This window comes from Aulonocara sp. 'chitande type north' Nkhata Bay, linkage group LG11 (assembly GCF_057382095.1).
Source record: "Aulonocara sp. 'chitande type north' Nkhata Bay isolate Kocher_YH1m ecotype deep benthic linkage group LG11, A_spYH_male_GT1.1, whole genome shotgun sequence".
NCBI lineage: Eukaryota > Metazoa > Chordata > Actinopteri > Cichliformes > Cichlidae > Aulonocara > Aulonocara sp. 'chitande type north' Nkhata Bay.
The window spans coordinates 22095368-22117805 of NC_141354.1; the positions used below are offsets into that span (position 1 = coordinate 22095368).

Genomic DNA, 22438 nt, shown 5'->3' on the forward strand with positions numbered 1-22438 from the left:
TCAACCCACTTCGCTGTCCCTCCTCTGTACATGTCCAAACCGTGTCAAACCTGAGCTGTCCCTCTGATGAATTCATTAATAATCCCATCCATCCTGGTCACTCCCACTGAAGGTCTCAGCATCTTCAGCTCTGCCACCTCCATCTTCAAATCGTCCCCAAACCATACATCACCTGCTGCTATCCTTCTGTCACAAATCCCCCCTGGACACACATCTCCACCCACTCCACCCCGTTTCCCATGACGATGTAATTGAAAGCTATTTGAGTCAGAGATTTAGATTTATCTGTGTGCTTTTGCAATTTTCATTTGGTGCGTTTCATTTCCATATTTAGAAGTCAAGCCTTTCATTTAACAAAAACAAAGTAAACAATTAAGCATGATTAAAGAATTAAGCATCCAAGTAATTAGATTTTTTGCCTGATAATTTTTTCCTGTGTTCTTCATGTCAGTGAACTGATACTGCTCCCTGAGGGTCTGGCAATCTGGAAATGAGGAGCGGAAATTTGATTAATGGATTTAATCCAAATCTGTCTGAAGCAGCAGAGCTGGCCCTGATGTTTGTGTCCAAGGCAATTTCTAAAAATGGATTGTGTAACAGGATGATGCAGTTCAACAGATAATTGAACATTTCAGCTTTTAGTCTGCCCTGTTGTCTGTCGTGTTTATGCTGCACCTGGACAGACAGTGAGCGAGTAGAAATCTTATTGAAGCTGTGCTGCCTGCTCCTAATCACATTTCCTGCTTTCTGTCCTGCTGACTTTATCAGGTCAAAGTAGGAGAAGACACAGCCCGTGCACCAGATATCGCTGCCTTTCCGCGAGACATTTTTTGTTTCCTTTTCTTTTAAAACAGTCATGTAGTAGAACACTAACTCCTTTCCTTCATGAAATTTGATATATTACTTAAATTCGTCAGACCCAGTTACCGACGCATGATTTTCTCTAAATGCTAAAATAGGTTGCTAATTTATTTCAGATTGCCTCGGGTATGTGGTTTAGAGATCTGATTAAATTGTTGTCAAACTAATGCAGCCTATTTTTACCACATGGGACTTAATCTAAATTAAATGACCTCATTGCTGAGTGGACTGCTTGTTGCGTTTGTATCTCTAATGAATAATCTTTAAACAAACTTTTAACTTGTCACCTTTAGTCTGATGCTTTTGGCCAGTTTCCTGACTCAGTCATATTGCCTACTGAATCAGGGTTGCCTAGTATTGCCCCCTATGTACTGCCACCAGTACTACAGTACAATGGGCGAGTGGACTACTCACATAAAAGGGTTTCAGGTCAAGTGAGTCAGTGCTATCACTATGCAGATAGTATTTGACTAGTTCAATTTCAAAATGCTGAACTGGACACTTGAAATCCTGTCAAAGTAGAGTGGCTCACATTAGAATGAATTTGGTGGTGAAATATAAGGATCAAAAATCAAACATGTAGTCAGATTTATTGAATTGCAACACACACACACACACAGAGGAAAAAACTATAAAGTTGTCTGTTGTACGGGTTTTGATGAATGCTCAATCATCCAGGTAAGGAAATCCCAAAAGTAGCATTTTTAATGTAGAGGCCTTCGGTAAATGGTCTTTGATCATGAGAACTTGCATATTAATGATCAAGGAACTGACCTCATAGCCCATTGTTCATTAAGTTTCAGTCATTGTGCAGATGCATTGTTTATAAAGTTGGGGGAACTTGGAGTGAGCTAAGACTGAAAAAGTCACTTAAATGAGTGATGAAACGTTTCTACCACTGAAAACACTACGCCCAGATGAACATAATCAACTTTTATTTCCTAACAGATTTGTCGCAGTCTGGCGAGGGCAGACTGTATGAATTGACAAGAAGGACCCAAAATGCAGACTCCAAGGAACAGGGAACAAAACTTGAATGTTAACAAAAAGCGAGCCGTTTAATGAGGCTGGTAAAAGGTACAAACAAAAAGCAAGGCAAACTGAAGCAAAATTAACACAAATCTAAACTGGGAAATCTAAACAAACACCTGGTGTAAAGAACATGGCGTGAACAACAGACGACCTGACAAAGAATGACCAGAACACACCGACTAAATACACACAGGAGGATAATGAGGGAAATGGAAACACATGGGGAAACAGCTGACACACATGAACATAAGGACATCACAAGAGGAGAGCAAAACTAAAAACATTGAACATAGGAACATCGGACCTCTGCAAAATAAAACAGGAAACATAATGAGACGCAGACATGACAAACCTGCACTTGACAACGTAAGACACAGACATGAAACACATGAAGGGCAAGGGAGACTTAACAGGGGTTGGAAGACACAAGGGGAATCTAATAACAAATGAAATAGAAAAACTAATGAGCTTAACCATATACTATAAACATCAAAATAAACTAAAACTCAAAACACTGGGTTATAAGACCCAGGATCGTGACAAGATTATTTGTGAGTGCAGAATACACGTTTCATGTCTATCCACATTTAACTGTTCCGTGTTCTTGCACCATATTTGTCATAATATGTGTGCCAGCCAAATGCAGGATGCCAACTTTTACATCTAAAAATCTTTATACGGGTTTGTCGCAATACTGTAGTAACCATCTGTTTTCTTCCACTTATCCAATTCCTGGCTCATGTTGGGGGGGGGGAGTCTACCCCAGCTCTCATAGGGCAAAAGGTGAGGTACATCCTGGGCAAGTCAGCAGTCTACTGCAGGACAAACAAGAAAACCAAGGAATTAAAGCCATCTTTTTATTATCTACAATTCCTTTACTTCTATAAACTGCAACAAGGTGTTCTTCTAATCCTTCAAGCAATGTTTTATGAGTATAGAATTAATGAGTGAAGCAGGGGTAGGCAACTCCAGGCCTCGAGTGCCGGTGTCCTGCAGGTTTTAGATCCCACCCTAGGTCAACACACCTGAATCAAATGATTAGTTCATTACCAGGTCTCTGGAGAACTTCAAGAAATGCTGAGGCGTCATTTAGCCCTTTAAATCAGCTGTGATGGATCATGGACACATCTAAAACCTCCAGGACACTGGCACTCGAGGCCTGGAGTTGCCTACCCCTGGAGTAAAGCATTAACTAAGTGATCCTGCAGGGACAGGGTATACGCACATATTTCTGTTATGATAGATGTTGTTTTGTCAGATGAATATGAGTAGAAGATAATAACAAAAAGAGGTGGAAAACAATTGCTATTTAAATAGAAATAATCTAATTGAAAGAGGGCTTCACATTGACTAGGACAGTTCAATCTTGACCTTAGGTAGTTCGTTAGAAATAACAAAAGTTCTCTTATTGAGATATTTAGGCACCATAAGAAGCTGTTGGCACTTGCAAAATATGCTGCAAAACCCAATGTGATTATGGCCCACTTCCTCTTTTTTTATGATCATGCTTTTTACACTTAACATTTGATATCTGACACTCAATAATCTTATTGGCTTTTCGCCACAGTCCAACCTCATGAAGCATACTTGAAATATATGAGAGACTTCAAAATTCAAAAGGGTTGATCTTTGAATGATCTACTGGTAATCTCTATTTCTGTTTAAGAAAATATTACGGAAAAAAACAAACAGAAGAAAATTGGAATTTGTGACAGAGAGTGGATAATTGATCAAAAAGTGGGCTTGGTTTTTGTTTTATCTCAGATGTCGTCTAAGCAGCTCCCGCCCCCTCATGTCATCACAGCTATACCCTCCTTGTCTTCTCCCTTCACATGCACACCAGTACTCACGTCTGCTGGTTTGCGTGTCATGCAGCTTCAGCTCTGCGGCTAAGAGGCAGGAAATCAGATATTTCAGTAGTTTGCCAAGAAAGAAGAGAAGGTGAGCTCTTATAACTTTATTTAACACAGTTAAAATTTTTCTCTTACATATGAGATTTAGCAATTTGGTTTAAGTGGCATTTTGCAAGTGTGAAATTGTTAGAAAAAAATATGCTTTCTGCAATATTTCTAATCTAATGTGTAGAGAGTTGACCTGCTGTTTCTGACTTATTTTAATAAAGTCTCTGTTTCCTGCAATACATAAAAGAAGAGTGACTTCAAATAGTAGTTTTATTCTTTTTTTATTCCAATTCTGCCCAAAGGGTTCATGATCTTTTGTAACAATGTGTCAAGGCGCAAAAGTGACTCAAGGGGTTATTGCCACACGACGCTGCACATGTCACCACAATGTTCATAAAATGTCTCTCAATAAGGATCTTTCTCAATACGTGCTTCCTTTGGCCTCATACATATGCAATTTTTATAGTCTTCACATGGCCGTGTCACAGATACAGTGGAAACAGTATAGCGTGGTATAATTGGAACAATACCACACCTAATCATATTTATATAATTTCTGAGTGTTTATCAGCTGCTCTAGAAATATATTGCTTCAGGAATATTTTGATTAAACCCTCTGTATTTCATCAGTCATGCTGTTCCCCGCCAAAAAAAAAAAAAAAAGAACAAAGAAATCCTCAATCTTAAGCCACTTTGTGCAAACATTTAAAGGCAGTTCTTTTCATTTATAACAGCATAATTTACTTCAATGTAATGTTTTTGCCTCAGCTTTCCACAAACCCTTTAATCTATTGATTGCATACAGGTGACGCACTTCACTGGAGATCATTTAATTCAACTGTGACCTTCACCCGCTGATAAAACGACTAAATACAGTCTCCTCTGATTCCACAAGAGGGCACCAACATGGAGCTCCTGTACAGTGACGGCGCAACAGCAGTCTGGAAATATTTCCAAAAAAGCCAGCTAACAAAAACTACATAATTTTATAATGCAGAGTATCCACCCTAGGGGATAAACATTTATGTGATGTGCATAGATGTTCCTGACATGAATGGGAAAGCTAAATGTTTTAGAGATATAGTAGCTGAAATTTCACTATAACACTGAACATATCATGATGAAAAATTGGCTTATTTTTTAACATAACAGGCACAAGGATAGATCTCTGTGTATTTTTAAACTCAATTCAGCCTTCAGTAAAAATCAAAGTGTTTTATGGCTTGCTTGAAACCATGTTCTACCAGGCGACTATCTCTCCCGTAACATCATCAGCTGAAACTGTGATGATCGTGTGTTTGTTTTGGCCTCTAAATGACTTTCTGTCTTGACTCAGAGACGTTTATTTTCCCTTTAAGCTCCAGCTTCAATGTTGACAACAAGATAAAAAAGTAATCCCGTTTTCTGCTTTGTTTGTTTCACCACGGGAAGTTACCTGTCCCGTCCAACCTAATGTGACATACGTCAAAGTGACGGAATCTTAACACATAAAGATGTGAATGAAAGATCAGATTCTGTAGAGACATCTGTGCTTCATAAATAACTTGTAACATTTGTTACAGCTTTTTTGTACTTCATTTCCTAATTATAGTAGCTGGAATGACGGACGGGGAGAAAGCTACTTCTGTAGAGCATGGACACACAGGTAATATCTCATCAACAATAGCTATGCAGCTTTCCATTAATGGTAAAATTCAGTTCTGTGTTATATAAAAAAAAGGACATCTGTATGTACAGTTGACTGGTCAGCTAAGACTTGTCACGGTACTGATTGTGTTTTTCTCCTAGTTAACAAGTCCTGTGTGAATCTGACGTGCTACATGGTCCTGAGTGACGAAGAGAGGAAAGCCATCGGCACCATCTGTTTCCTGGCAGGCCCTGTCACACTACTGGAAAATGTTCTTGTGCTTGGGGTGATTGCTAGCACAGCCACCTTGCGAAAGCGGCCATCCTATCTGTTTATTGGCAGCCTTGCTCTGGCTGATGTCTTTGCCAGTTGTTTCTTCACCATAAGTTTCTTACACTTTCACCTCTTTCATCTCAAAGATGGCCCAGGCGCCTACCTCTTCAAGCTAGGCGGTGTCACCATGGCCTTCTCTGGTTCAGTGGGAAGTTTACTGCTGACTGCTCTGGACCGCTACATCTGCATCTACCACTCCTCGACTTACAAGGTGTTGCTGACACGGCGCAGAGCCCTGCTGAGCCTTCTGATTCTCTGGAGTACAATCATCTTCCTCTCCTTCTTACCTCTAATGGGCTGGAGGTGTTCCACAGGCCTTACTCCACCTTGCTCAAACTTGTTTCCATACATCAATAAGCACTATCAAGCCTTCTGGACCAGCTTCGTCCTTGTGATTCTGGTTCTGATTTTGGGGGCTTATGCTCTCATCCTGTGGAAGGCCCACCGCCATGAGTGCTCAATGACCAGCTTCCAGGGAGCAGCAGGAAAAGCTCAATCTCGCATGAGGATGGATATCCGGTTGGCTCGCACCTTTGGCCTGATTCTGCTCATACTGGTGGGCTGTTGGGTTCCTGTGCTTTCTTTCATGCTAGTAGATGTCTCAGTGATCCTGACCCGAGACCAACAGCGAGCCTTTGCTTTCTGCAGTACCCTCTGTCTGGTCAACTCTTCAGTCAACCCACTGCTGTATGCCCTGCGCTTTCGAGAACTAAGAATTGCTCTTTTGCGGATGCTGCAAAAGCTGTGTTGCAAGGGAAGGTGTAAAAAACTCACAGAAGACTCAAGCCATGGACTACCCTCTGCAGAAGACAACTGTACTGCTTTATCTGACGATGAGATGCCCAAGGCCAGAACCACCAGACCTGACTCCATTTCAGAAATGGTCTACAGTCACCAGCTGACCATGAGAAAGTGAAGGAAGCTGAACGTTAAAATAAAAGAGAAGCAATACAGTTCGTGAAACACTTGTTTTCACGACAGCTGTTAGCTAGTGATCAACACCATCACTGTAGATCAGGATAAAATCTGTCTATACAAGGAAATGTCACTTACTGCTTTTTTTTTTATTGTAATTGCGAATAAGCTTGTAAATAAGTAAACAACACATGATAACAGCACTTGTCAAAACAAAACACAAACCCTGGAAATTACAATGTGACCATTACACATTACTTTAATTATAAGAGATTATAAAGTATGTTGTTGACCATTAATCCGTAATGTTATTACCAGTTAATATGCTTAAAATAGAAAATGATAGTTACACAGAGGACACACGGAGCTTTTTTCAGCATTTTGCAATAACTGCACCCAAAAGATTTAAATGGAAATAAATACCTCTGCACTCAATCAGACTAAGTAAATTGTTTTGTACAAATGTATGCTACTATGTGTTACTAATATTTAAGCACATATAGAGGTCATTTACCTTTGACCTCCATGTTTCCCCTCTCACTACTTTAGCATTCCATGAAATCCTGGTTCCGTGAACTGAACTGCTGACTTTTGGGTTTGCCATTTGTTGCTAGCATGATTCTTTATTTTTCAGTGTATGACCCAGAGCACGCAGGAACAGAGGAAGCAGTGGGTCGCCAATCTGCACATGAATGCCAGGACCCCACAGAATTTCACACAATGCTCACTGCACAAATCCAAGCAGTGTGTAGAGGTGAATGGAGCAGATGTTAGGAAGAGAACGAGCACAGACACTAGAACAGTCTTTGCGATAGTAAAAGCTGGCAGCTGCAGTAGAGCGCACACTGATATGCAGTTACACTCACAGTGACACACAGCGTAACAGAGGTAGATAATCAGAGCTGATGCTTGTTGATTTAGACTTTAGAACACCTATTTCATCCATTGTGTGAACTTATTAAAAATAACACTTGGTCTCGACTCTTTGTATCTTTTTTAAAGCAAATTACACAAGTACATTTCTTTAATCTGATAAAGTGGGCCCATCTCTGTATCTGTCTTTAGGATGACTTAAGGGACGCTCTCTACCACAGAAGACAATCTGTGAAATTAGCTAGCAGTAAAGCACATGACTGCATTGGAGAAGAAATAGCAGCAGGTGGTGAACGGAACGAGTATGTGGCTTAATTTTTCTCACTACAGCAGCAAAAAGTAGGGCTACACAATTACTGTAAAAATTATAATCTCGGTTACTTCAGGAAGTATTAGGATTGATTATTTCGTGTCATAATCTGACTTCTGAAACGCTGAGAAAAAAAAATTGCCTGTTATTCTTCGCCTAACTGAAACCAAAGCGTTTATAAAGAGCCGAATCGGTTTTACAATTCTTGGTAATCAAAGTCTGCCTTCCTTTGATGTTACCTCAAGCTGAAGTAAACCTACCCCCACCTCTAAGGGAGTGAGTTGTAGAGAAGCATGAAAACACACAGCTGTAAAGGAAAGACAAAATGAGAACTGCAAAAAAGAATGCAAAAACAAAATGGTTATTTCTTGGTCATTTTCTTTTACATAATATAAGATGAGCTTTATTGTCACTCCAAGCAAAACTGGAACTGTTGGGAGCCATCGATTTAATCAAATTAAAATTTTAATCATTAGCAAAAATTTAATGTAAAGGATGATCATATGTATACATTCATTTTAAACTAGTCTAAAGTTATAGCCTTGCAATATATAAACAAATAAAGTTATTTTATAAAGATTTGGTGGAAAGTGTTATACAATCAGGTGGTATTTATAAAATTCTTATATTGTTGAGGAAAATGCAATACAATGATTGGAAACTTGACAATAAACAAATGAAGAATACAACAGTGGAGGAAATTAATACATTTTTAAAGATTTACGTCATCATCATCCGCCTCCATCTCACCCTTTACTACATCCATGAACTTTCTCTGTGGTCTTCCTCTTTTTGTTAGTGCCATCATCTCCAAACCACATATCATAGCAGGCCTCAGTATTATCTTGTAAACCTTTTAAACCTTTTCTTTCAGTCTTGCCAAAGTTACTAATGCAATCATGGATAGGTTACTTATTGCCGAGTCTGTGCTTGGTCACTGATGTGTTTTAAGAGATCAGATAGCAAACTATCTCTGTGCGCAAATGTTTGAATGCAAGACATAGCAGATTAAATTTAGATAGATAGTGTGTGTGTGTGACAATAAAGCTCAGTTGTAGAGAATTTATGCTCTAAACTGTTACTTAACCTAATTATTAAACCTATTTAAACCTAACCTAAATATTAAATCTAAATTTTTCCATATGTCGGTAAAAAATTTGGGGTCCGTTTTTAAAATACCTAATTTACCTGAACTCTACGGCGAGACGTCTCGTGAACCTTGAATTTAAGTTCAAGGGAACGGCATCAACATCAACAACAGGGTAAGACAGCCGGAAAACGCAGCCTAGAAGCGCCGTATTAAAAAAGTGAAAACGACAAATTAATCTAGTTAGAATTAATCAAGACATTACAAAAGCAATTCTGGATAAGAATTACATTTCAAATCTGCGAAAAAACACAGAAAGATTCGTTGTAAATATTTGAAGACCCCCCTATTTCCGGTAATGGTAGGCTCTGGCTTTGTGACGTTTTAAAAATTCAGCAGGCAGGGTCGGCAGTTGCTTTACTACTGAGAGAAGAAAATCCGTTGTTGTGGAGCGGAAGAAAGGCGAAGAAGAAAACCGAGGAACGTTAAACGTACACACGCACGAGCGTTTAAAGCCCAGCGTTTGCGGGTCGTTTTTCTTCCTGCTTATTATTTTCCGTTTTGTTTAGCTATAATGGCTTGTGGAGCTACGTTAAAGCGGTCGATGGAGTTTGAGGCCCTCCTCAGTCCCCAGTCTCCCAAGCGGAGAAGGTGCAATCCACTACCGGGGACTTCTAGCACTCCGTCCCCTCAAAGATGCAGCCTCCGTCCCGCGGTCGACAGCCCGGCGCATTCGATGTCTCCTCCGGCTACTGGCGGCGAACACAGGCTCACTCCAGGTATGGATTTAGACCAAATTTGACGGCTTTTTCTCCCTTTCAGGGTGGGTGTCATGGGGGAGGGGGTTTGGGTGGAGTGGAATGGATAGCTAGCTACTTGAATGGGGGTTGGAGGCTAAATGTTAGCTTACCTCAGCTAACGTCAGGAAAAGGGAATGTCGTCGCTGATTTACCAGAACAGATCTCGTTACCAATCATAATGAATCAGTATAGGCACCGAAAAGTAGAAGCGACTCTGTAAGTATGGGGCTTGTGGCGTCACTGCAGCTCTCCGTTTTCGTCCTATTCTTTGCTGAGCTGGCTTACATTGGCTAAATTTGTTTTGTCCGTGAAAAAAAAAATTAGATCCAGAGTTGTTCGCTTGGCTAATTCAAACAGTCTATGGCGATAGGGGAAGTTGAATAAACATGACGCCCTTTTACAAGCTTTGCTCAGACAATCTTCAGCCGTGTTACCACGTTCAATTATTTAATATATTTCATTAAACTTTAATTCGTTTAACTAAAACTGGACTGAAAGGACTCAACAGATCTTTCTTCTTTAACCCCTGCTCGTTGGCTCTCCTGCAGACAAATGGCATCACAGCAGCAGCCACATCATTGCAGACTATTAATTAGGAGGTGCCTGGGTAATGTTCCTTAGTTTCAATGCCAGAGTGCCACAATTGTGTTGTATTGAGGTGGGGGTTACCATTATGCACCACAACCATTTCTTTTCCTCCTCAGGCATGGAGGAAGGCATTGTTCATTTCCTTTATGCCTGTACTTCACTCTCCCATTGATTTGAAAATGCAGCTCCATCCACTGTGAGTCTTGGATGGGTGTGTGGGGTGCACAAATAGGCCCAGACTAATTGCTTGTGTATATCCACTGCATCAAGTAGCCTTAATGTATGTGCCAGTCAGTGATATTTGGCAGGATGGCAGCATGAGGCCTAATCAATCGGTTAATTCTGCCAAAAAAAAAGATTGCAAGATTAATTTAGCTCTCTAACTTGCAGAAAACCACACAATTATAAACCCCTAGATTTTTTGGATTTAAACACAAATGTGACTCAGGAGGCAGATAAAGTGTTCTTTTTTGCCTATCATTTGGCAAATACTGAACCCCAAAAACTGCTCCTGATATGTAGAAATTCAAGGCTTTTACTCCTTATTGAACAGTTCGGAACTCACTAGAAAGGTTTTAGCTATAAAACACAAAAGTAAAATTACCAGAACTGAGAAAATCAAATTCACCAGGTCACTGTTGTTGGCCCAGTTGTCTCCTCCATGAAGTAGTTTTAATAAAAAAAGGCTTAATTATTATTTTTACTTGAGTTATTAAGCAGCTGGAACACGATTTGACTTGATCATTATAGCTATTATTGCTGTTTCTTGCTGGGATTGTGTTACTTGACCTAACTACTGAGTGGGTGTGCATGTCTGTTTTCATTTTCTTTTCCTCCTTGGAACAGCAACATGGATGATGTTAAAACCGAGTGATATTCGAAAAAAGAAATATGCTATTAGTCAGGGTTGTATTCATCAGAACATTAAACCAACGCGACTCCCAGTTTGCACAGTATGCCTGCTGGGCTGCACATTTGTCTAGTATTGTTTGAACACAACTCTTTGGAATTTAGCTTTCAGTTTTAATTTAAACACCCCAGGATTATGTCTCAGTCTGACCTAATAGAAAGTTTTGGAAACAAGTGAGCAAATACCTACATTTGCTTCCTGATTGGCTTAATATGTATGACTGATAAGAGCTAAAGCTTAATATAGAACTTCTACTTGTGTCTGCCTTTGGGTACTTTTCCTCCATTTGCTATCAGTTCCTCTTGGGTAGATACTGTAATATACTGAAATAATAATACTGAAAATAATACTGAAATACTGAAAATATGTTAAGTTTATTTTGTGACCCAGAAAGATTAATAAGAGTAATTTTAAAACTTAGTAGCGGCCGCCATTGCCGGAAACTGGAGTTTGGCTGGGCCGCGCTATGATTTCTGGGATATGGTGGGCCACGAAGGACACACCCAACCCATCCTTCAAATTCGGGGAAAAGGACGACGCATTTGTCGGCTGCATTCGGAGGAGTCTACGAATTTGGACAGCCTAATCGGTCTACAAATGCGTCCTCAGGAGGATGCAGTCCTTGGTTTTGGACACAGCTATAGAAAACCATCTGGGTGATAATTTGTGATAATTATATGTATAGCAAAAATGTACTGAACATTTTACTGCTTGCAGGCAGCAGCGCTTATTAGTGCAACAATAATGCAAGGTGTTTTCTATAATTCTTCTTCAATGAACTGCTGTCATCTGTCACAAATTGCTAAATTCAAAGTGTGAATGGGCTGATCATCTTGTTGCGTGTGCTATGGAACATAAATTCATGGTGCACAGCAACTTGGGATTCAATTGACTTGTGTGGAAAGGTAGGACAAGTTTAAAAATGATCAAATAAGAACTAATCTCATTGTGCAGTAAGGTTAAATGCACACATTTGAGCTTCTGTTGAAAAGATTCAAGATGGAGTTTCAGCTAGCTTTCATGCTCCCGGTTTCTCATAAAAACGCAACAAAATGTTAACACTTTGGGGGACTCATGCAAAGGGACATAAATGAGGTACCATGAATTTACTTTCAGTAACACTTCCTCATGGTCAGTTCGAGCAAAGAAAACAGTTTTTTGGGTTGTTTGTTTTTTTAATGCCCTACATCAGTACTTTGTGTGGGTTACATTAGTTTATACTGAAATTGTATGTAAAATGTTAATCTAAACCTCATTGAGGTTTGGTTAGGACGCAATCTCTGACAAAGGGGTCTCTGTTGTTGCTGTTGTCTGGACTGTAAGGAAAAAATGTGCTTCATTGTACACATTATTGTATGATGAGGCTGGGGGCAGTGCATGATATTTGTCAGAGATGAGGCGAAGCTGCCCTGTTCCTCATAGATACAGGTGTTTATGGTGGTTGGCTTGCTGTGAAATGTGTTTGATCTCTGTAAATATTAGCAGAAACTAGCCAAAGAATCAGGAGTGTTTTTTGTTTTGAGGGAAGACGGGGCAGTTAAAAACAGTCTTTTTCTTCTTCTGCTGATTTGTTTATTTTGTTTTGTAATTACAGCGTGGCTGTGTTGTAAAAGAATTAGAGTTCAGGAGCTTGGAGTAATGAAGATTTTCCTGCTTTAGAGACACAAAGTCCAGATACCTGATACTAAGCTCATCTTCCCTGAAAGAGGCCTCCCATGGGAGCAGCTCTGCAAGGCTGCCTTTCTGATGTGGTGTGCTAAGCGAAAGCAGCTTTGTATTTAACGAAAGGTCAACTGTCATCCCTCCCACCCAACTCTACCCGCACATGTTTTCCAGCTAGTCAGGTTCTCTCGTGTGCAGACGAGAAGGCAAGAAAACAGGATTGGACGTTGCCAGTGGATCTTTAAGCAATTTCATTTCATACTGTAGATAGGACACCTCTTCTCCTCTGCCAGTCTGGGCTTGTACTTCTGTGAAATTCCCGAAGATGACAAATGAGCGGAGTGTTTTCTTGAGAGGCGTTACTTAAAAGGATAAACTGTGTGGCACTGTTAATTTATAGGTTGGGCAGAAAGCTTCCCAGGTCATAGTTCAAGTGATAACCATAAAAAAGAACATTTAGCATACTATTAGACAATATATCAGGGTCTTTCCTGGCTCAGAATGGGTCTTCGGGTATGACTATGCACCAAAACACAGTCTGAATGTAGTTAAGGCGCCATTGTGTTTCTGTGCAGGAGTAAACTCTGTACTGGTGTTAAATGAAGCCTATTTATCAGAGTGTCTGTACTGACCTAAATGCATAGACATAAAAGGGCTAGTATTGGTAGGAAAAAGTACCAATATGGTGATTTTATTTATACATTGATACACTGCTACCAAAACATGTAGGCGCTTTAAACAGATCCCCACACCATTTTCACTTACCAGAGTCACTATATCAAAACAACTTGTAGTGCAGACTATAAGAGCAAATATTAAATATTAAGAGAGAATAAATAGAGAATTTTTGCCTTTTTTTTTTGGTTCTTCTTTACTTGTTTTAATGTATTATAGGTTATTTTTATGCATTGTATAGACAATAAAAAAACCCACATTATCTTGGTAGTGTATTGTTTTCATTTTAACATGCTGTAGTTATATGTCGTTAAGACTTTTCACAAAGTCTGAAGTAAAGAAAATATCAAAGTTCTGGGAATATCCAAAAGCCTGATTTGTAGTACTGCACTGAGTACCCGCTGTAGTTGGGGTTGTTGTTGTTTGCATACTGTGAATTGGCGTGTCTGCCGTCACTAGGCAGCCAAGCTGTTGATGTTGGACTTGGAGCTACTAAATTTTGAACAGCACCTATGTTTTCTGAATTGCAGGGAGAAGGGGCCAACTCCATACTAGTGTTTTCAGAGCTACAAACACAAGGAAATGCATTTGTTTTTACTGGCAGAGCACTAGCCAACTATTGGCATGATGAGTGAGATAGAAGCAATGAGAGTGTATTGCATGTAACTAGTTTCTACTTAGCTAAACTCTGCCAACCAATCTCACATTGTGTTTTCTACATTATATGTGACACAAAGTGCAGCAACTTTTAAAACATGATTAACAAGAAAAATAAAGGTTTTGGATAGCTTCAAAAAATACATACAAAATACTGCTTTTGTTTTTTAACTTTACTAATTAGTGTTTTGAATGCTTTGGGTGTTGTTTTATATTAGTTGAGTAGTCTGATGTTAGAAAGTCTGATCTCTATGTTAAATGACTAGTTAATTAGTCATCAGAAACCTCCCTACCAGTAAAGCCTTGGTAATACTCTCTTATGGACATGGTTACCTGGAGACCTGATGACCGAGTAGTCATTCTTGTTAGACTTCTTTGAAGTCCTCCACCTGGGGCACATGGATGTCAGTGGAGTCACAAAAAACAAACAGGCATACAGACATCTGCACAGACCCTCGTGCTTACTGTGCGATAATATTTACGTGGTTCTGACCTGAGCAGATGCTGGTGAACTCGTGGACGTGGAGAGTATAATCTTACATCACAACCTACTTCCCAACATTCGAGATATTTGAAACCTACCTCCCCTACCGCCCTTTACGGGTGGAGGGTAAAATGAAGTGAGTCAGCTTTGTTTTCTCTCCACCATGTCCATGTCTAGCCGATCTTCTGCATATTCACTGCTTAGCCCTTCAGCTTCTCTACAGTGTTGCTCTGGCTTCCGGAAGTCTCTGTGATTGATTGCTTGGTCTAGTTGTGGCAGGGTCATTGTTGCCAAGCAACCCTGTTGAGGCACTGGCAGTTGGCAAAGCTTTAAGTGACATACAGCAGGAGAGGGGTTTCACTTGTCATTTAGATGAAAAGACCTGTGATCAGTGGATACTGTATGCATACAAAGCATGCACTCAGAGGATTGTGTTCTCACTGATACTCTTAATTGATGATATTAAATGGCTAAGGTTTTTGGAGTGACTGTGGTTGAGTGGATCATCGGCTAATTGGAAGGTTGGTGGTTCAATCCCTGGCTGTTTCAGTCTGCTTGCCAGAGTATCCTTGGGCAAGGTACTAAACCCCAAGTTCAGTCTTCATATATGTTCAGTCAATGTGAATGTTAGAAAGTACTTGGATATAAAAAGTAGCACTCATATGACTGTCTGTATGAATAGGTGAATGAGTTGTGTTGTATAAAGAGCTTTGAGTACTGAAGTAGACTAGAAAAGTGCTATATAAGAACCAGTCCATTTGAACTCTTCAACACATTTGACTTTAAGCGTCTGGCCTTGTCTTCTCACACATATTCATGCAGGCTTTGTTTGATCAAATGTCAGTTTGAGTTCCCTTTACAAGTGGAAGGTTTCCCCTAGTAAACTGGTTCGTGGAGATCTGTAGATCTACCAAGTGGCACTTGGTAGAACTCATAGTAAAGGCTAAAAAAATAATTTCAGCTATTCTTTTGGCTTCCAAGAATTAAGTTTGCCATGATAAAAATTATTAATTCTGTTTTTTTCCTTTCAGCACATCCTTTACTTTTGGGCCTCCATAAAACCCTGCCAGGTTGTTGAATGTTTAGTTCATTTCACACTTTATTTTTCAGCAACTAATATAACTTGATGTTTGATTTGTCTTCAGGACAGCTTCAGCATTTTGCCGTTTCTGCAGTTTGTTGTCAAACTTCTTCAACTTCAGTGGTTTTTAAATGGCATCAAAACAGTGATCTGCTTAAACATTGTCCCACATCCCTTTTCTCTTCATACAGCTGATACGAAGCTGCAGAGCCTCTGTTGCCTGTAAGATGACATTGTTCTGTTTGCAGTGACGATGTTTTATTAGTCGCTAAACAAAAAAGTGCCTTCTAGATTGGTCTGATGGTGTTTATGCTCAGAGGGTTTAGAGGCGCGACTACATCCAACAGGAGGATGCATCTCGGAGGACAACAGTTCACCGCACAACCGTATAGAACGCAGTAAATCCTCTGGGTCTCCTCAGGTCTAAACAAGCATATTGATGAGTGGGTTGAAGTGAAAGAATGGCTTCTTACTCTATCCCCAGCCAAAATAAACAAGGCACTTTTCCTCATATAGAGATGCAGAGTGTGTCAAGACTTTATCTTATTCGACTTACAGAAAACTTTACTCTCTCTATATTCTGTTATCAGCTCAGTTTCAGGCCCCTGTGTAGATCTCACCCCACCCCGCCACTTGTTATGTGAGCATGCAGGCCATGATATTAGCTGTTTTTAACACTGGACAGCAGATTAACATAGACTTCATTCTGAGGAAAGGTGCTAGTCGATAAGTTCTTAGATACTGTACAGGAACAAAATTTACTTGTTGTGACACAACTTAAGGAAGAGATGGACATCCATGAATTAGTAGAGTGTGACACTTTTTTACCTTTCATGTCAAGGTGAACTTGAGGTATTGTGTTTGGGATTATTTTGTCCAACTAACAACCTGAAAGTGTCAGATGGTAAACCTTAAAAAGCAGCACATTTTTCTTACTTGCATTAATATACTGGTGCCAAGTAGAGCAGGGCGATATGACCAAAAATATTTATCACGATATACATTTAAAAATTTGCGATAACGATATAACTGACAATATAATTGACACCAGACAAAATACTTTACAACTCCACAACTTTATTAGTGCAAAAAAAACCCATCAATGTATTTTCACTTAAACAAGCAGCTGTTTTTTATGTGCATTAAAGTTATATAAAAATGTAACAGTGCAAATTCCTCGCTGACAGTTTAACCAAAAGGCATTTCAGTGGAAACTGGCCGACACATCCTCAGCATAACCATGTATAATATGCACAAAACTTAAAAAGAGGTTATACACACACAATACGGTAATATTATGTTTAAGCGCAGTACGTATCACTCCGCCTACGATAGCCGTAATGCTCCGACAATCCATCAAGCGGTGCTCAGCAAAGTCGTACTGAAACATTTGACAGATTTTCGAGCGCCATGCACATAAAATCGTTTCCAGGTCAGTAAACACAACCAGAGTTCATACATAAGGCACACGGGATTATAAGGGGCTCTGTCGACTTTCAGAAAAATCAAAGGATTGATTTTAAGTGCGCCGTATTTTCCAAACAATACGGTAATACCGGCCCGCTAGCATGCGCTACCAAAAATAGTGCTTTGTTGTGTATCTGACGGACGAAAGCTAAACCAGTTCCACACCAGTGAAGCTGCAGCATTTTTACAAACCAGTTTTGGTTCATCCGTTTCATTTTACGAAGCTTACTGGAAAAACGACTTAAACTTGTTGGTTAAATCTTTGACTTTAGTTAAAAAGAAAAAGGCTGCTTTTTTTGTTTCCTTTATGGGAGATTTTGATTTAGTGAGTTAATAACCTGTTAAATTATGTGACCCCATCTTTATATTTTATTTTCACTATGTATGAAAGTTGCTAATATGTAAGAAATATCTGTTCTCTGAATCTGTAATATATGGTGCATTTTGTTTGTATGTTTATATTACTAATAAAAAAATAAAATAAAAAAAGTTTCATTTTATGATCCGCTTTCGCTCTTCTCATTCTGCGTCGCCGCAATGTGCGTATGTAAACAAAGGCACTGCGCATGCGCTTTTTACCCATATTCTATCGCGATATTTCATTTTCCTATCGTTGCCCAAAATTACACCGGTATTACCGTGAACGGTATGATATAGCCCAGCCCTAGTGCCAAGTAATATTTTTTGATAAGACTGACTTATAGATGCACAGTATATAGCTGGCCTGTTACTGTACTTATGTTTCTCTTAGGCTAAAAATGCATGACTCATGCAGCTTGTACAACAATACTAATCACTTTGTACTGCATTTTCACAAAAACTGCTAAACAGACTATAGAAGGACAATGGTTGGGTACCTTGGTAAAGAAGTGATTTCTGTTGCTGTTTAGGTCTGAGCATTTGCACTAGTTGTAACTTGGCTTCACACACTGCTATTATGGAAACTGTATGAAAGAGAAGTGAAAATGATAGTCATAAGATTTAAAAACCAAAAAAGACCTTGTTTGGCTGTGTATGTGTTACAGCTGTGTTAGTCATGTTATTAATGTCAATCTAGTGCACATCTGTTCCTTCTGTCAATATTTTAGCCTATATTGGCTAACAGAGAACACATGGAAAGTGTTTGTTTTTGTTTTTTTCTCCTGGGTTTTTTTCTTTTGTTTTTTCTTTGTTTTTTTGCTGGATTATATTAACTTTGCTTTGTGGTTGATCTTGAATTTAACAACAGAACAGATTAATGAAAATAAGCAGGGTTTTTTCCTGGAACAAATCTATGTGCGAAAAACAAAAGTTGGCTTATTCTGCTATTTAAATGTGGACATTTAAAGTTTGCATCAAATACTTCTAGATAATTTACACTGACCATCATTTCTACGATCAAATGTCTCAGTGTTGGGAGCATGTGTGAGTAAGTTTTTAATCCTGTTTTTCTTGTTTCCTGTTTGCCCCCCCGCAGAGCAAATCTTCCAGAACCTCCGTCAGGAGTACAGCAGGATCCAGAGGCGGCGGCAACTGGAAGGGGCCTTCAACCAGACTGAGGCCTGTAGCTCCAGTGATGCCCCCAGCCCCAGCTCCTCTCTCAATGCTCCCAGCTCCCCACCAGGTAGGAGACGTAATAAACTTGGTTTTCTGCACCATGCATTTTTTTTCCTTTTTTTCCCCCCTTTCTGGTAAGCATAAAGACAAATAAATAAATAAATAAAACACACAACTGCACAACACACTCACTGCACAATTTCAAGAAAGGCAGATAAACTGTTTCGAAGTGTTGATGAGAGATGTTGACTTCTGCGTGGGGCTGGGTGACTTGCTCCGTGCTCCTGTTGTTGCATAGAAACACGCCAATTTGAAAGCATACAGGAGTCAGGGCATGAGCTTCTTTACATGTAGCCATGCATGCCAAGATACCTCAGTGTTGCAAGTGTTTGTTATATGTGGATGTTTTATAGAGGGGAAGATGGACTTAATTAATATCATTGTCAATAATATACTTTATCATTGGTGAAATAAGATAGCTTGCCAGTTTAGACAGTTTCTATCAGCTCCACGTTGATCATTGTTGATCGCCATCATCATCACCCTTTGACATAACTTTACTTCTGTCCCAAATCTAACCTGCTGCTGGTGAGTCACTCTTATCCACTAGATACGATAAAAGTTTGGGTGAACACAGAGAATACATGCATCATGGGCATATTATCCAAGTGCTGTTGACTGTAACGTATGTGTTTCAGTTGGAAAATTTTTTTTAGATTAACATTAGATTATTTAAATACATACATAATTTAAAGAGACCTGTCATGTTATTACATGGTCAGGAGGAAAAAGACCCTTGTGACTTTGCACTATACAAATACAATAAAATAGAATTAAATCTGAAGCTCATAGATCAGATTCACTAAAAGAGTTGACTTTTTCCCCTCCTCGTCTGCTTTGTGCAGCTTGATGTGGCTTCCATAAAAAAAAATTGGCCCACTGCTATTTTATGTGATGCAATGCATCAGATGTGATGGAATTACAGGCATTGTTTCAAGTTGTTCCATTCAGCAGTGGTTACATTATCAGTTTGGTGCATAAAGTAAAAAAAAAAAAAAAAAAAAAATCCCAGTGTCTGTGTGTAATCCAAGCCTCAGGGCTTTGGGTCTGTGTGCTGTGTGACTCTATGCAGGACGACCTCGTAGATCACAATGACTGCACTGTTACTAACCTGGCCTCTTTCTGTCTGCGAGGCCACTGTTTTAACCTTCATCCCCACTCTGCCATCCTCCACTGTGACTTACAAACATTTTAGTCTATCTGGCTCATAGCAGACCTCAAAGACCACTTTGTAATGAATCACCGAGCTAAAGCCGGCTCCAGTTTGAGCCTGGCAGAGACGCTGGGGAGACTCAGAAAGAGGCAGCATTAGTGTTGCATGACCCTCCTGGTCTTTCTGAGGTGAGAGAGGACACAGAGCTGTAATTCTGCAGCCAGCTGAGCAGCTATTAGCTTAGAGAGGATGTTTCTGCCCATGACTGGGTATTGCACCATAGATGTGATTCTGCCTTATTTATAGCTGATCTGATTTGTTTTGCTTTTTTCCTCAGGTGCCTCAAGGAAGGACCAGCCTTCGTTTACGCTGAGGCAGGTGAGCTACCTGTGTGAGCGCCTGCTCAAAGACCACGAGGAGAAGATCCGGGAGGAGTACGAACAGATCCTTAATACAAAACTTGCAGGTAAAAAAATCCTCCTTAATAATAAAATTGAAACAACTCTAATATGAACAGTGCCCTTTATATTCCGGGGATGATGTACAGTCAGTGTGACAAGCATTCGTCTTTAGTATTTCTCAGATTTTCACGACTAAGCGTTTACAGTGTGTAGCTTCCTGGGAGTTTAAATGTGCTATTAAATCCCAAGATGAATATTTTATAACAGCTGGAGGGAACAAAGACATAAAGAGGATATAAAATGTCTTTTGGCAACAAAAGCAAATCTGCATTCATTTGAGTATGTCTGCTTTAAAACGGTTAATTTAATAAAAAAAAAAAGTGCGCTCTCTGTTTTGACTCAGGCCTGAGTGTTTGGAGGGTTTATAAACTTCCAAATTCCAGCTTGGGCTTGTTGTATACAGGAAGTGAGACGATCTGCTACATATCACACATTATGTTTATTAAAAGCAGTGTTGACTGTTGCACACAAAAGTACGTTACTTCTTTTCTTCCTGTAAACGAAAACTTGTTAAGCTTGTCTTTACTTTTGCATTGCTCTGTGACATGGCCCCAGGTGCATTATCACATAGTGTGCAGCCCCTCACACTAACACAAATGCCTGTGCTAATGAGAACACACAGGGTCTTTGCTCTATCGAGGCCGAAAGCCACACAGAACAGTGTTGCAGGGGTCAGCAAACACTCTGCTTTAACGTCACTCTGGGTTCTTGGTTGCTACGTTTGTACTGGCTTGCTGTCAGTTCTAGGAAAGTGGCAATGTCATTGTTAGCAGCTATTTGTGGTCTGAGCCAAACCGTTTGTACTTTACTGATATTTTTGTCCTTCCATTGAGTATAACTCAAAGTAATGGTTATCTGCGCTGCTCTAAAGTTGACTTTTCCTCCTCCACATAACTACAGGGAGCCGATTGTAGCAGAGGTACACTGATTAAAACGGTGTCGGTGAGGTTTAGTAGTTCTACTGATGCTTTATTATGGACAGTTTTTATTAAAAGACCTGGAAATGTGATTGTGAATCAGTTTTCAGGTACTTAGCTTAATGAAAATGAAGACTCGTTCCTCCACCCATTTGATGTTTGCAGAATGTGGCACACACCCTCACCTCAATCCTCTTCTCTTTTCAGAACAATATGAATCTTTTGTAAAATTCACACAAGACCAGATAATGCGAAGATACGGAGCTCGACCTGCTAGTTGTGAGTACTGTTATCTTTATTTACTTTGTTTTTAAGTCTGTTCTCAGTTAAAAAGGACTGCCTCTCTTAAAATAACAACTATTTTGTATTTCAGATGTGTCCTGAGCTCACATCCGTGTGATCCCGGCTTCCTCTAATAAGATGGCTGCTCTTCTACTGCCTCCTTCCAGTTGATTTACATTTTATTTCCCTAACACCGCCCCCTCGTCCCTTCTCAAACTGTTTGGGTGCCATGATTTATCCACTTTTTAATCCAGAAGTTGGTTTCTTACTTCAAAATTATTGCTGCTGGCCAAACTTAGAAAAGTCTGAGAGAAAATCTGTATGAAGCCCGCTATCTTTTGTTTGTTTTGTTGTTTGTTTGTTTTTTTTCTTTCCCCTTCTCTTTTATTTTTTTTAAAATATGCTTTTCTGGACTTCCTCACTAAAGCAGATGTTTGTTGAATCTCTTGCCAGCGCTGTAGAAAAAGCTTATTGGCTTGTGACCGTTCTGTATAACCTTCCAGCAGCTGTATCTACTGGCTCCTGCTTCTCACCTTGTCCCACTTTACTGTCCCCCCTTTCCCAACCTCCCTCCTCACAAAACTTACCCAAAATGTGGATTTTTCTCCCTTTTGAAAAAAATAAAAGTTCTGTGACTAAAACATGTTGTCTGGGTGTTTCTTTAAAGCTCCATATTTATATTAATGTGCACATTAAGCCACAACATCTCATCATAAGGTCAGTAATAGTTGCTCTTTTGTGACATGTTGACCATAAAATATGCTTT

At 39.6% G+C, this 22438-nt stretch overlaps 2 protein-coding genes across 4 annotated transcripts; both read left to right on the forward strand.

Annotated features, from left to right (window-relative positions):
• The first annotated feature begins 3685 nt into the window (after window positions 1-3685).
• cnr2 (cannabinoid receptor 2) lies at window positions 3686-7639 on the forward strand. Of its 3 annotated transcripts, none has more exons than XM_086311119.1 (3): window positions 3686-3834; window positions 5357-5439; window positions 5583-7639. In XM_086311119.1, the coding sequence occupies exons 1-3, from the start codon at window positions 3686-3688 to the stop codon at window positions 6668-6670; spliced, it is 1320 nt and encodes a 439-aa protein (XP_086167245.1). In that variant the 3' UTR covers window positions 6671-7639. The 3 variants fall into 3 exon arrangements, with proteins under 3 accessions (XP_086167245.1, XP_086167246.1, XP_086167247.1); XM_086311120.1 differs by having other exon boundaries at window positions 3709-3834; window positions 5386-5439; XM_086311121.1 differs by having other exon boundaries at window positions 3741-3834; window positions 4600-5439.
• A 1657-nt stretch (window positions 7640-9296) lies between these two features.
• Window positions 9297-22313, forward strand: akirin1 (akirin 1). The gene is made up of 5 exons (XM_086311122.1): window positions 9297-9718; window positions 18720-18866; window positions 20350-20478; window positions 21598-21669; window positions 21764-22313. The coding sequence occupies exons 1-5, from the start codon at window positions 9514-9516 to the stop codon at window positions 21772-21774; spliced, it is 564 nt and encodes a 187-aa protein (XP_086167248.1). The 5' UTR covers window positions 9297-9513; the 3' UTR covers window positions 21775-22313.
• Window positions 22314-22438: the final 125 nt, after the last annotated feature.

Bases quoted from the DNA above. Each gene is read 5' to 3' on its own strand.
- cnr2 (XM_086311119.1), top strand. From the start codon at position 3,686: ATGTCATCACAGCTATACCCTCCTTGTCTTCTCCCTTCACATGCACAC. The intron at 3,835-5,356 runs GTGAGCTCTTAT...CATTTGTTACAG, and splicing joins TTGCCAAGAAAGAAGAGAAG to CTTTTTTGTACTTCATTTCC. The intron at 5,440-5,582 runs GTAATATCTCAT...TTTTTCTCCTAG, and splicing joins TGTAGAGCATGGACACACAG to TTAACAAGTCCTGTGTGAAT.
- akirin1 (XM_086311122.1), top strand. From the start codon at position 9,514: ATGGCTTGTGGAGCTACGTTAAAGCGGTCGATGGAGTTTGAGGCCCTC. The intron at 18,867-20,349 runs GTAGGAGACGTA...TTTTTTCCTCAG, and splicing joins TGCTCCCAGCTCCCCACCAG to GTGCCTCAAGGAAGGACCAG. The intron at 20,479-21,597 runs GTAAAAAAATCC...TTCTCTTTTCAG, and splicing joins CCTTAATACAAAACTTGCAG to AACAATATGAATCTTTTGTA.